Source organism: Besnoitia besnoiti, chromosome XI (assembly GCF_002563875.1).
Source record: "Besnoitia besnoiti strain Bb-Ger1 chromosome XI, whole genome shotgun sequence".
NCBI classification, from domain to species: Eukaryota; Apicomplexa; class Conoidasida; order Eucoccidiorida; family Sarcocystidae; genus Besnoitia; species Besnoitia besnoiti.
In genome coordinates, this window is record NC_042366.1 from 262004 (window position 1) to 275874 (window position 13871).

Sequence of the window (13871 nt, forward strand, 5' to 3'; positions counted from 1 at the left end):
ACCCAGGAGAACAGCGCTTTGAAGCGAAACGAGAAAAAGGAAGCAAAACAGCCCCGTCCGAGCTCGTGAGGCGCGCGGGTTGATCAGATGCTGCACGGCCGACGACATGTCGAGTGCAGCCACGAGTCCGGTTGGGGGGCGGAAACCGCAGTTTTCTTTGTTGTGTTAAGCTCGTGAAACTCGCGACCAGAACACAGCGAAGAGCGCGAGAGTGCTAGAGCGGGAAAGCGAGGAGAGCAACAGCTTCCTCCGGTAATACTGTCGCCGACACACGCAGCACCAGCGGTTGTGCCAATCGTACGGTTTCTGTCCTTGCCTCTATATGGATATCGCTTCCAAGATTGAACGAATACGCCCCGCTTGCGTTGTTCAGCGATCTCGTCGCCTGCTTTAAAATCCACGGGATTCGTTCTGTACTCGGGCGTGTTAAATAGAGGTAAGCCCACGGTTTATACACTCGCATCATGCATGCTCCGCCAGTCCTTGTCGGCCCTATTAGCGCAAGGCAGTATCGCGGTCTAATTCGCCTCGAGCCTGTGGCGAAAAGCGACAGAACAGTCGGCAAATGAGGCGAGAGACGAGTCGCCTTAATGTTCGCTTGTCTACGCTGACGGACTAATGTGAGCTTCTGCATGTGGCAAGGCTATACAGATTTTCGGCGTTCTTCACGGAGTTCGCCGTTGTGTCCTCTCACCCCATTTCCGAGGGGTTTCTGGAGGAGCTTGCCCATGCCTCCTCGTCAGATTTTTGCAACAAAGAGACAGAGGAATAGGGGCACATGACGCTGGCTCTCTCCTCTTGGCTTATTCACGGGGCTGTAGCTGCTTGACCGACGTTGTACACGCCCCATGGCTCACGCTTTCTAGTGTTGTGGCCCCACAAGAGTCGATTCTGATCAACGTCAGCACATGCGAGCTTTCAGATCATTGCGCGTCATGCTTGTTAGTGGGCCGCCACAGTAGAATCCTCTGAAACACGCGTAGAAATAACTAATCACCAAGTGTGAAAAAGGGATATTCCTGTCATGAGTCCCTCTTAGATGACGAACTCTCCAATCGCAGCGGTGGGTAGAACAGTTTGTTGTTGTTGTTTTGGTCGGCGTTCTCAGGTGAAACAGTATGGCAAAGAAATCTTTCATCGCGAGAAAAGCTAAGGTGTTGTGTTGTTCCGGGTGACTTTCCGCACGCGTCACTGCCCTCTCAGTTGCAGCACATGAATTTTCTGTCCACGTCGAGCCTAACCACCCGTTGACCTTTCTCCCAACTGGACGGCCGCCACATGCGACACTTTGGAAATCGTCCAAATAACGATCATCTGCATGCCGCAAGGCTTTCAAAGCTTTCCCGTCACAAAACGGAGGCGGATACGTTGGCTGGTATAAGCGTAAGTGCTCAGGCGAGGCTGCTGTACTGAACTGCCAGTGCCCACCAAGCAGGCGCCTTCAATTGCTTTCGTGGAGCGTCTCGTTGCCGCATTCGTCAGGGCTTGTCTGTCTTGGCCAGCCGGAATGACGCCTTGTCTGCAGCATTGTGCTGCAGTTCGTCTTCATGTTGTGTTCTGGCTGGCAGCAAACAGCGCGCCTTTTAACGCAAGTGAATAGAGAGACTCTTTCTCGGCTCACAAGAAGGGTCATCCAAAGCGCGAAGCGAGGCTCCACCTACGACGCACTGTTGCTCGCCCGCCGGCGCACGCATACATTACCATCATCCCATACAAGAATATATCGATATGCATATATATATATATATATATATAGGGATATATATACGCATACGTGGCGACGACTAGTCGTTACGTGGCTCCATTGTGTTTAGTTTTCGTGCGTGTGTCTACGCATGCATATGAACCAGACGTGGGGGCACGCGGCGCAGGAACTCTTTGCTCGCCAAACGCCGGTAGGCAGTTTCTTGCTGGGTAAACTAGAACGGGGAGAGCAGTTCGTGAGTCGCTCAGCCATGGCCCGGCGAGCAGGTGAGACGAGTCCACTGCCCCGATACGCGTGTCTTGATTGGAAATCCGAAAAAGGCGGCAGACCAACGCTTTTGGCCCGGCCTCCCCTTCAACGGAGCTACGAATACCGCAGAGGCCACCGCCTCCGCGCCATGCCAATGGGGACGGCGGCCACCAGCCAGTCGCCGCCTCGTTCTTTTCCATCTGGGTTTCGTTGCGAGGGCGCGTCCGCCGACGACCCAGTGAGAGGCGACGCCGCGAGACTGAGCGGCGGAACGCGCAAGTGCGCCGCGCCTGCAGGTGCAGCGCGCAGAGACAGAGACGCCAGCCTCCCAGTAGGGGCGCTTCCGAAGCATCGATCGCAGTTTCGCCTTAGAGAGACGAGCCACGAGCGTTCGAGGGAGCAAACCAGAGAGGAAAATGAAAATGGGATTTCTAGGGGTCGCGCAGTGCACGGACTCGAGATGGATGGCGAGCGACCGTTTGAGATACGGCTCAGCAGAAGGCAACGTCGCACACAGAGGAAGCGCACAGCGGGGCCTAGCGAGCAAGTGGAAAGGCGCGGGAGTTACACGGGGGCGAGGCAGGGGCAGGAAAGACACGAAACTCCAAATTGTGAGCGGCTGAGTTCCGTCTCTTCGCCTCTGTCGCCCAGAGGGGGGCAGTTTTTCCTCTTTGAGGGACGGGGGAGGAACCCCGCCAGCAAGGCGGTTCGCGACCGTGACCAGACAGGCGCGAAGGAGAGGGCGCCTGCTGCGAACAGGCAGGCCACGGCGAACGATGCCGCGAAGAGCCCATACTCACCCGACTTCAACTTCACTGCTCAGCCAGGCCTTCTGCGCAAAGCTCTGGTATATATGCTCGTGCTACTCGGTGCGCCGGAGCTCCTCGGCCGCGACCTGTTTCCCTCAATCGAGCAAGTTATCCAACACCAGGACAGCTGCGCAGACTAAACCACGTGATTATTTTCAAGGGGAAAGCAAAGCTGATGTCCTACATTTCATGCAGCGTCGCTACAACACCGCCCTCCAACGCTTTAGACACAGGAACACCTGCGAGCTGGCAGCGGGACTGGCACGCGCGTTTCATGCTTTGCTCCACTCGGTGGCAATATCACAAAGTTCACAAGAGATACACACAAATTCTATTTACTTGTAGAGGTGGGTACGACAACTCCACCTAGATGGGGTACTCGGCAAAAAGAAGCTCCATTCCTTTACTCGCCAGAGACTCGACGCTCCCCTCAGAGACTTGTTTCTGGTCATGCTTCCAAAATGCGCACGAGCCAGAAATGCCTGTGTGTTGACAGAACGGTAGTCAACAGGAACATGCAAGTGGATGCATAGCTCAGCAGACTGGCGGATACAAGCCCCACGCTGCCGCGGGGCTGAAGTCAAGTGGAGCGTAACGACCGCGCGAATGACAAACGCTCTAGTGCCGTTCTAAACCCGCGCACTCATCCCAGCCACACCCACATACTGGACACATATATACACAAATATATACAATATCTATGTAACTATATATGTGTACTCACATACGCGATGAAGGAACAAGATAGAGAAACTTTCAGCGTTTTGAGGCGGCAGGAGTGGGCATCCGGCATAAGAACCGCTGAGAAGGAATGCGGCCTTTCCATCCATTGGCCTACACTTACATCTAGTTCGTGTCTACATACGTGGTCAGGCGTCGCGGAGTGCGCTAAGCTGCGGGGTAGACTGCCGCCTTTCTCAATATCCATGCATACATCTGTCTGCGAAAAGTTAGGCGCGTGAAAATACGTATGGGTGGACGCCCACGGAAGGACGAGGGAAGCTGAAGCGAGCGCACACACGCGGGGCCAGTTGGCGGGTTGTCTGCACCAGGGAAGGGGCCGCCTGTCTAGAAGTGCATGCAGGCGCTGTAAGGCTGCGCCCAAACTCTGGCGTTAGTCCCTGGAGATGTCTGAGCCAATAAGAATGAAAGAACTAAGGACGTGCGGCGTCTAGGGATTTTGCTCTGAAGAGCGAATTCGCTTGCTCACAAAAAGCTCTCGGTAGCAACAGCACCGGGAGGGCGGAGGGGGGGGGAGAGGATCTGAGACGCAAGACGAATCCCGGTCCTCTCGTTCGGCGATAGACGGAAACTTCAATTTCAAGAACGTGTGTTACAAGGTCAGTGAAAAAAAAAAATGGGAGAAAATTGCCTGCGCGCTCGGCGAGTTAGACTGCACAGGCCAACGAAAGTAGGCCAACTGAAACGCGTGAACGCCACGAATTGTATCTCGTTCCCTTCGTCTCCCCTCACTTGCTGCCTGAACGAGGACGACGCCACACTCATCAGCAGCACCCGCGTCCCCCATACATGCGTGTCTTTCTTCCTTCTTGTCTTGTGAGATTCACGCGTGCCACATCCTCTGGGCTACGTACGCTCCAGCCCACTGGACTCTCTCCCCTCCACGCGTCGACTTCCCACTCTCTCGACCTTCCGCGATTGCTCAAACACCAGCGTCCGACTCGTCCTCGAGTGTGTCACATTCAAAAGGCTTTGCACGCCCCCTCTCCACCGTCATCGAAAAGAAATACAGAAGTAGAAGCAGATGCCACAGAAGAACGCGCATGCGACCACGCGAGAGCAGGACCCGCGGGCCTCGAGAGGCCGTTCCTACACCGAACACGTCCTGCACATAATGCAGGCGCGCGTCCACTTTTCCACTATTTATTATAACCGGCCTGCATGGTCAGGGACCCCCCCCCACGTGCACTCTTTCCTTTATCACGCGGTCCTAAACAAAAAACACAGGATATACATATATATTATATGCACAGAATGACATGCGCAGGCGCGACTCTGGCGCCGCCGCATATGTTCACACACCCAGAGTCCACTGTGGCCGCTGAGACCCGTCCCCGGGGCCGACGACGGCCCCGGAGCTTTCCCGCGTAGACCCCTAAAGGAGGGCAAGCTGGCACGCGCGACCGCCTCACTCGCCGCGTCGCAGAGGCGTTGAAAAAATCGACAGTTCGTCGCCGGCGAGCCCCGCGCGCCTTCACCACGGCTCCAGTCTCTCGTTCTGAGCAACTCCCCGCCAGGAGTTCGCGCCGCGACCGCCCCGGCGCTGAAAGGCACTCTCCTGACTGTAGGGGCCGCTCGCGTGCGACGGCGAGAAGCGGCGGCTGTCGGGGTTCCGCGGGGGAACGAGCTCCAGGCGCAGCGGCAAGCCCTCGATGCGCCGGCCCTCGTACGTCTGAATCGCGCGCTTCGCGTCCGCAACAGACCGGAAGACACAGCCCCCTGTGCCCTGAAGAGAAAACGACACAACAAGGCTCGCTCAAGTCACTGCGTTTACGTGACATCCGTAAAGATACGTAAGACACCACAGTAGGTCTCATACACTCATATGTATCTATGTATACAGTTTTATATACGGAACTCATGGAGAGGCGCAGCGTCTGGACGAATGAGCCGAAGGAAAGAAGACACGCCGAGCGCGTCAACGCGCCTGCCCCCCTCGCGCTCCCACATACAGTGCATACGCATTGAAGGATACGAGACGAAGCCAAGAGGACATTTTTTTTACGTCTGGAGACAGCCACAGCCGCGCAGCGCTCCTCATGCGGTCTCAAGAAAGGCGTAGGCGAGCGCAAATAGAGAAGGAAAGCGGTAGATAACGGCGCATTGGTGCAACATACGTACTTCTATCAGCGAACACACATATCCACCCGCCGTCATTACGCAAGGACCCGGTTTCATTCGCCCAGGCGCTGCGCCTCTTCATGAGTTCCAACGTCGCGAAAAACGTCAAAAGTCACGTCCGTCCTTCTTTTTATTCTATACTCTCCGCAGGCCTTCTTCCTTGCTCGAGCCTTAAATGCCGAGAGTTTCATCATCGGATGGGGCATGTTTATGCGTCTTTTCGGATTTTTTTCCTTGAGCGCACCTTGGATCTGTCGGTGCGGTCGTAGTCGATCCAGACTTTGGAGATCTCGCCGACAGCGGAGAAGAGCTCCTTCAAGTCTTCCTCGAGAACGCTGTAGTCCAAGTTGCTCACGCGCACAACTGCGGTCTGCGGCCGCGCGGCGCGGGCCCCAGCGCCCCTCGCGCCCGCCCAAGGCGCCGCGCGGCGGTCGCCGCCCCTGTCCTCGAAGGCGTAGGGCGAGCCGAAGCCTCCGCGCCGCCCGCGCGCGTACCGGCCGCTCTCCCAGGAGTCCTCACCGACCCACGAAGAAGAGCCGAAGCGCCCGCCGCGACCGCGCGAGGACGAAAAGGAGCCGCCAGCGCCCCCGAACGAAGAAGCTCCCCGCTGCGAACCCGCCAGAAGAAACGCACCAGAGAGCACACGCACACAATGCGGCACCGACACAGATTGAAGCGACGCATCTGGACATGTGCGCATCTATTCTGAGTACGCAACGAGAATAACGTGAAAATAGTCACCACGCACATGCGTAGGCACAAAGAGGGGGCCGGGGGGCGGGGGGGGGGGGGGGGGGGGGGGGCGCACAAGCGAGCGAGAAGCCACGCGCTCGGCGCCACCGCCAAAACGCTGCGCTGCAGCCGCCGCGGATGTAAGCAGGGAATGCATCCAGAGAAACTCGAGACACCATCCAAGCCTGGGTTTCGTGAGAAGACAGACGCGAAAGCAGTGCCCAGGCAGACGTCTATCCGTTCCCTCGAAGTCCCTTTCCTCCTTACGCGTGTCGGTCCGAAGCCGCTGCGGCCTCGCCCTCCTCGGCTCGAGCTATCGTCCGCGGAGGCACGATGTGCCGCGACGATGTCGTCTGCGCAGAGAAAGAAGAAAAGGAAAAAATTAAAGAGGCATCCACATGCTGCCGCTGACGACTTTCTCCAGAGCCATACAGACATATACATATAGATATATACAGATATATATACATATATATACAGATAGATTCTGCGTAAGCGGATATAGGCGACAAAGGGAGCGTTCGCGGATTTTCTTCTAAAACAAAAATGCGCAGGCGGATCTTTAGAAGACGCACGCGGCCGCCGCGGTCTACGGCGGAGGCGCGCAGGAAGAAGCGGAGACGTAAAGGAGAGGGCGAGTCAGCTTGGATTTCGTGCGCGTGAAAATATACATGTCTATACATATCTGTACACGTATACATACATCTATGTTCATATATGTATAAGAGTACGCAGAAAAACCCTAGATGGGGCCTCCTCGGCCTCCACGACACGTCTCGATTCACGCACAGCCTCAGCTCTGTCTCGTCGGCGGAAGGTCCTCGAGTCCCCTCTTCTTCCGCGCAGTCCTAATCGCCATGCACTAAGCGAGAAGCTGGCTCTCACAGAGGGATTCGAAACGCGGCGGAAGCAGAGTAGAGACAACGAGCAATCCATCTCCGCCGAGCAGACACTCACGGGCCCTCCCGGTCTCGTTCCTTTCCCTTGTTCTATCTATATATAAATACAGAGTCTTCTAAACATGTATATTTTCTCATGTGTTGATCGAGCGTGTATGCGTCGCAGAGCCAGAACATCGCGCCAGTAGCAGCTCGGAAGGAAACGCCACCGCGCGACTTGTCGCGGACTTTCTGGTTTTCAGGGTCGTCTCGATGAATTTGTGCACGTACCTAAACTCATGTCCAGCATTGACTGCGTCATTTCGACTTCTCAGACCTCAGAGTCTGACGTCGGAAGTCGGTTGCCTCGCTGCAGGATTCTCCTCTTGCTCTTCGCGTGCTCCTGCTGTCGGCGGCCCCCACACAGTTTATGACGAACCAGAGAAAACTGTATTTTTGTAGAACCGAGGCGAGGGCGGGGATACCGGGGTCGACTGGATCGCGTACGCAGGCAAGCGAAAAAGGCGGAGAACAGACCAAAACGAAAACAGAGTCCTCGAGGAACGGAGAAACGAGCAGAAGAGAAAGTCGGGCGTCCGCAGGCGCGAGCAGGGCAGGGAGACTTGCAGTCAAGGTATACATGCGATCAAAAAGACGCAGAGGGCGGGTTTTCTCTGAATCAGGGAAGAGGCGGAAAAGACGAAACGGGCAACCGAAGGAGATGTCGGCGAGAAAGAAGAGAGCGGAGAAAACGCACGGGAAAGCTTGCGAAACAACGCGAGAGAAATAGGGGCTGCCAGCGCAGTAGTGCGGCGCCGCCAGCACTGAAGTTGTCGGGGAAGCGAACAGAGAGGGAGACGAAGATCACGGAACGAACTGAGAATTCTAGAGTTCTAGCGAAGCAGAGACAAAACAAAGACAGATAAGGAAACCTTCCTCCGAGGAAAACACCGAGGACAGACTCGACGATCGCGGTGTACTGCCCTCGGCTCTTCGCTCAACAGCACGAGCTCTCCACTCACGGCAAACCCCTGTTTGAAAAATAATCAGACGTTTGTGCGGGTAGCACCGCAGAGGAAAAACAAACAGCAAGCGAGGAGCAAAGTCGACGTTTGTCCGGTGGCAGCACACAGCAGAGAGAGTTGTCAAGAGACGCGCAGTCACACTTGCCGCTGTTTGCATGCACGCCGGCCTTGGAATTTTGGGAGGTAAACGTGTACTCTCTCTCTCTCTCTCTCTCGCTTTCTCTCTTTGGCACGAGTGTGTGAGATGCCCGTACACGCGAGGCAAGAGGCGTTTCGATAGAAAGGAAAAAAGGGCATCCACCTAAAACGCACTGGTTTTCAACCCGTCCCATCTTCCCTCAGTTCTGTGTGGAATGCAGGACGAGGAAATGCTCAATAAGGAGCAGCAGCGCACGCATACGACAGAGAATGAAACGTGCCACCTTTGTTCAAAACAAACATGAGGACGGCTGGGTAGTGGTGTCTGGAATAGGGTATTGGCTAGGAGTTGCTGGAACAGCTAAACCTGTGTAGACGCCTCAAAGCATAAAATAAAACACGCGCATGTAGAGAAGTCTACGAGAAGTGCGTTCGTATACCTCATTGGTGCCACCAATGGGAGGAAGCGACAGATGCATCCCGAGCTCCAAGAAGGAACGCGAATATTTGCGCATGAACAGTATGTGCTGTGTGAGCTTGCGCACATACGCTGCACAAACATATGTATGTCAATAAGAAACGAATTCTGTGGGTACCGGATAGGAGAGATACACTGGAAAGCCGTTGTTTAAGGTTGGGTTACGAGCGGACTCCCCGCCGATGGAGGAGGCGGGACGCGTGGCGGTCTTTGACTGCCGTGTGCGTGTGAAGATGTTCCGCGAACATCACTGTACCCAGGTGAAATGCCCAGTTTTTCATGTCTTACGTAGGCATGGCTGCATGTGTCACTCTGTAGTGCGCCTTCACCCACCCGCTTGTTCAATTCTCAACTTGCTTGAGCGGAACTGAGGCGCATACATCACCGAAACTCGCGCATACAGGCGACATCTAGCACATAAAGTAGAAAATAATATAAATTTATTACGGTATCCGTGCATGCAGTCCGATCCTCTACTGGACCTCTTCAGCGGTATTTTCCGCTGTGATTTGTCGCCTAAGAACTTCGCTTGTGACCAGCCGCCTTCTCCCGAAACCCTTTTTACGCCTCTCCTGAGAGCGTCGGTTCGCTAGTCCCTCCTGCTGAAGCGTCAAACCCGTAGGAAATAGGCCCTACGAAAAATGACTTGCATGTGCGTCGAATGCACATGCCATCTTGACTGTCAAAGTGCGAGTACGAAGCAACGCGTATGCGCGCCGAATCCAAGGCGAAAGCCCAACTGGAGGCCAGCCTCGCAGCGAAGTTCAATACTGCAGCGCGCGCTACCTCTGTGGCGACCAGCGAGACACCCTGCGAGTATCTCGACTAGTTTACTCTGTCTCAATGCACATTTGCAGGCTCAGCTCGTCGTTTGGGTGTTTTCTTTTCTGGCGTGTCTGTACGACAAACGTGTCGCATTCGGCGACTTTCGGTCGCCCTCGTCTTGAAAAACAAATTGAAAAGAAGGGATGGAAGAATTCGTTGCGCCGCTTCATCAGAGCCAAACTCGGCGAGCGGAGCGTACACGGGATCGAAGGAAAGGAAAGACACCGACAGGTTTTCCAAAAAAAAGAGACGCAAAACAGGGGAAAGAAGAGAAACAAAAGAAACGCAGCAGATGCTTTGTGTGCATAGGGTTTTACACCGCAGGCGACTGTCGGCGATCAAGCGCATGCACGCCTGCGCGCCGATAGAGACGGCACGATCATAGCCGAAGAACCCGAGAACGTGCAAAACCGCTGTGCGGCATCAGATATCCATGCACGCACGCAAACTAGTCTCCCACGACAAGAATCACAGAGGCGCAGTATTAGAGTCGCAGTCGCAGACGCTCCAGGCGCCCGAAGCGTAAACCGCAAATCCACACGAACGCCCACACACATATGCATGCACACATCCGAATATGCATATACATTCATATACATATATATATGCATATGTATATGCATATGTATGTATATGCATATTTTGTGTGTGATCTTTGATTCAGGACCGGCGCAGCGTTCGGCTTCTGCGTCTGTCTCGCGTCTGGGGGTTAAGGGAAGGTCATGGGGGTGTTTGGCAGGTTTTCGAGGATGACTGGTTGGTAGGCGCGATCAAGTCCTTTGAAGAGCGCGTCGACTCCAGGCCCGACCATGCAGTTGACAGTCGTCAGCACCTCGATAGGCCCTGGCATCTTGACTAGCGTTAGCGGAGACTCGGTGTGTGCCTCAGAGACTTCCACAGAGTAGATCATCATCTTGTGCTCCACGCAGTCGTCAAACAGCGGCTTCACCTGCGGCAAGTAGGCCTGCGGGACTGTCAGCCCAAACTGCGTCTGAATCAGGAACGTCCTATCCGCGTTCACCGCCCCTTCAGTCGGCTTCACAACCATCTGAAAAAAGTCAGCAGACAAACCTTATGCCCCGCGTGCCGCGCTCCGCAGGAGCGAAGAAGACGAAGAACATGAGCGGCCACGGGAGTTTCAGGAGACGCTGAGCGAGCTAACGCAGAGAAGAAAGATACCTCGACACGCGCCTCCGAAAAAAGCTGCATGTGCACTGCAGCCCCCAGGCCGCCACCACGGCCACAGCGCGACGAGTCGTCGGCCGACAGCCACAGCCGTTGACAACTGCACAGGGCGTACGAACCGCTAAAACGCGGATATCTATCTATCCATATATTTGCAGGTATATGTATATGTGTTTGAAAACAGGGTACCGCGTAGATGCGCACGCACGAATAGCTGCCCAGGCATACTCCCCAGGCTTACATCGAGAGCGCCAATGTACCGCGTGGCGTTTCCGTTGGAGGGCTCTGCGAAGAGTTCGCGGTGCCGAAACAGCGGTTGGTCGTCGCTGCCAATGACTCCTGAAACGCACAGAGCGCCACGCACGCCGGCGCTATGGAGGCGAACAGACCTCCCACTCCTCGGTCCCTCACGCGCACACATGCATCTACCTGTACATCTACATCTACACGTACCTATCTCTCTCAATATATAAATAGATACTTGTCTAGGTGGAACAGATTGAACAGCTGTTCAGTTGGGAGACCGGGCTTTTTTGATACGTCGCGCCGAAGACGAGTGTCCCTACTGCCTGTCCAATACGCACAAACGTGAATATATCTAAAGATACATATTCATAAATATCTGTATGTATGTTCGCGTATTCTTGGAGTCTTCATCCACGGGTGGAGGCAGGCGTGGAAGCACAGGAGAGACACGCATGCAGGCGCCGGGTTCGTGTCCTACCTCCGTGGTAGAGGAGACACTGGAACGTCTTTCCTATGGGATAGTAGAAGACAGAGAGTTTCTGAACGACGAACTGGAGGGTGAAAATAGAAGGGTTGACCAGCGGCAAGACGAACGCGATGTCGCCGCCCATCTCCAACTCGCCCTTCGCGCCCACGCGGAAATGCCAAATCGACGGTCCATACGCATCTGAACCGCCACGCAGACGCCCGCAGTGACCGCGTCGATGGTTTGGGGTTGGTTCAACGGCTACTAGGCGTGGCTCGAGGCCTCTCCGCACGAAGCAACGCCTGTAGGACTTTGAGGTATCGGCTCGCGGTACCGTGGCGGACGACGGCCCGCAGAACGCGGCGTCCCTCACGGGCACGGAAAACGTCGAACGCGCCGCTCAGAGTGCGCCACGGCTTTCTCCTCGAATAGTACGGTCTTCCCGCACAGAGGGCTCGCAGCGCGTCAACTCGGACGCAGAGGCAGACTCGCTCCGGCCCTCCAACAGCTGCCCCGCCCTCCTAGGCAAGCACGAGCTACGTGTGTCGCATGCCTCTTGCAAAGCATGCAAGGGGGAGAGGAGAAAGGCAGACACTGGGCTGAGCGTGAACTGGCGTGAGCACATGTCGAGACTCGCGGCAGAGACGAAACAGCGACGAAACCCCGGCAGACACGCAAACTGCCGCACAGCCGGTAAAGAGGCACACGAGTCGCTTCCTCACTGAGTGCTGCCTGCGTCGCACATGCAACAGCTGCAGATGCACTCCCTCTTCTCACTCACCTGACTCTGGCACGGTCTCCTGGCCGTCGACACGCAGTGCAGTATTCGCGACGCGGACTGTCGGCGAGGTGACGATAATTCCAACGAAGACGCCTGCACGTACACGCAGCGAAGTCAGAAGAGAAGCTGGGGCGACCGCGTAAGCAGGAAAGGAAGCGACGCCCGCGAAGAGCACGACAAGGTGTCGCAGGCGGCGAGAAAGCCCCTCGGGGTCGGTGGCATGGCGGCAGCAAGAGTGCGGGGCCACAGGCTTGGGCCCAGAGGACCTTCAGGTGTGCGCGGCATATCAAAGAGAAAACCACAGGCCTCCGACCCTGCCACTCGTTGCATACATCGATGCGCTGTTTGCGTGAACCTCGGAGTTCACTTCCCTCCATTTCACGTTCTTCGTCTGGCTGCGTGCGCATCATGCCCCCTCGCTGTCCTTCAGGGGTTCCCTCCCCCCTCAGGAAGCCTGCTTCTCGAGTGCGTCTCAAGTTGGGCCTCGCTGCAGCTTACCAGAAATCGCACATCCGAGGAAAAGGACCAGCAGGGCGACCGTGTAGATGCTCACAACCCAGGCGACGCTGCCCTTCTTCCTGCGCCCCTTGTCTCTGCCACTCTTCCTTCGCTTCTGCGCCTCGCGCCGGGTCTCCCGGTCCCCGACCCCGGGGCTCTCGCCCCCGGCTGGTCCCCGCTCTCCGTCGTTCCGCAGCGCGTCGTCGTCTCGTCGTCCCTGGTCCAAACCAAACGCGACCCCGTCGCGCCCCCTTCCCTCGTACATCTCGAAGTCCCTGTCTCTCTCTCGGCCCCCGAACCTGTCGCCTCCGGCGCCCGGCGAGCCCAGCGGGCCCGCGCCCTGGCCCGCGGGGCCTCCGAAGGGCCGCGAAGCCTGTTGGTGCAGATAGTGATATTTCGGTTCATTTGTATAATTCCCCCCAAAGTCGCCTTCTCGCCTGCGGTCATCGCGGCCGTCCGCCCCAGGGACCCCCCACAAATTCATGAGGGGCGGCGCGGCGCCGTATGCGGAAGGCCCGTTGTGGGACCCGTACCCCTGAGCGTCGGGTCCCAGCGGCCCCCCGGCCTGCGACCAGTGGGGGTAGGAAGGCTCTCCGTCGTCTCTTCGCCTCTCCGCGCCCCCGGCGAACGTCCCCGCAGTCCCGCGACCCCCAGTGAGGTCGCCCGCGCCGGCGCCCCAGCCGGGGCCCGAAGAAGGGACAGTCCGCATTCGCCCGCGCCGCTGCGACCGTGGAGGCGTCTGTGCTCAGAGGGAGAGACGGGGTCGCTCCGACGGGGTCGCAGACGAAGGCGAGAGCGAGGGAGAACAAGAACTGCAGCCACCAGGAGTTGGAGTCCAGCAGAGAACGAGGAACCGAGTTATGGAGGAGTGAGCGCCAGGGGGCCACCCTGCCGCGGCGAAAACAGAAAGGCTTCTGTCCGGCTCCAAAACGGAGGAGATATGAAACGGCGCGAGACAAGGAAGTGCGCGAATCGACGAGACGCACGCAGGAGA

At 56.6% G+C, this 13871-nt stretch overlaps 3 protein-coding genes across 3 annotated transcripts; 1 reads left to right on the forward strand and 2 right to left on the reverse strand.

Moving 5' to 3' along the window:
• Nucleotides 1-1955: 1955 nt before the first annotated feature.
• On the forward strand, nucleotides 1956-2903 carry BESB_019290 (uncharacterized protein; the record flags this gene model as incomplete). The annotated part of the gene is made up of 1 exon (XM_029360638.1): nucleotides 1956-2903. One exon carries the CDS (start codon nucleotides 1956-1958, stop codon nucleotides 2901-2903), a length of 948 nt encoding a protein of 315 aa, XP_029215997.1.
• A 2075-nt stretch (nucleotides 2904-4978) lies between these two features.
• BESB_019300 (RNA recognition motif-containing protein) lies at nucleotides 4979-7557 on the reverse strand (the record flags this gene model as incomplete). Its single annotated transcript, XM_029360639.1, has 4 exons — nucleotides 4979-5230; nucleotides 5870-6232; nucleotides 6625-6710; nucleotides 7527-7557. 4 exons carry the CDS (start codon nucleotides 7555-7557, stop codon nucleotides 4979-4981), a joined length of 732 nt encoding a protein of 243 aa, XP_029215998.1.
• Nucleotides 7558-10410: 2853 nt separating this feature from the next.
• BESB_019310 (uncharacterized protein) lies at nucleotides 10411-13586 on the reverse strand (the record flags this gene model as incomplete). The annotated part of the gene is made up of 5 exons (XM_029360640.1): nucleotides 10411-10749; nucleotides 11128-11225; nucleotides 11611-11799; nucleotides 12380-12472; nucleotides 12878-13586. The coding sequence occupies 5 exons, from the start codon at nucleotides 13584-13586 to the stop codon at nucleotides 10411-10413; spliced, it is 1428 nt and encodes a 475-aa protein (XP_029215999.1).
• Between the last annotated feature and the right edge of the window lie 285 nt (nucleotides 13587-13871).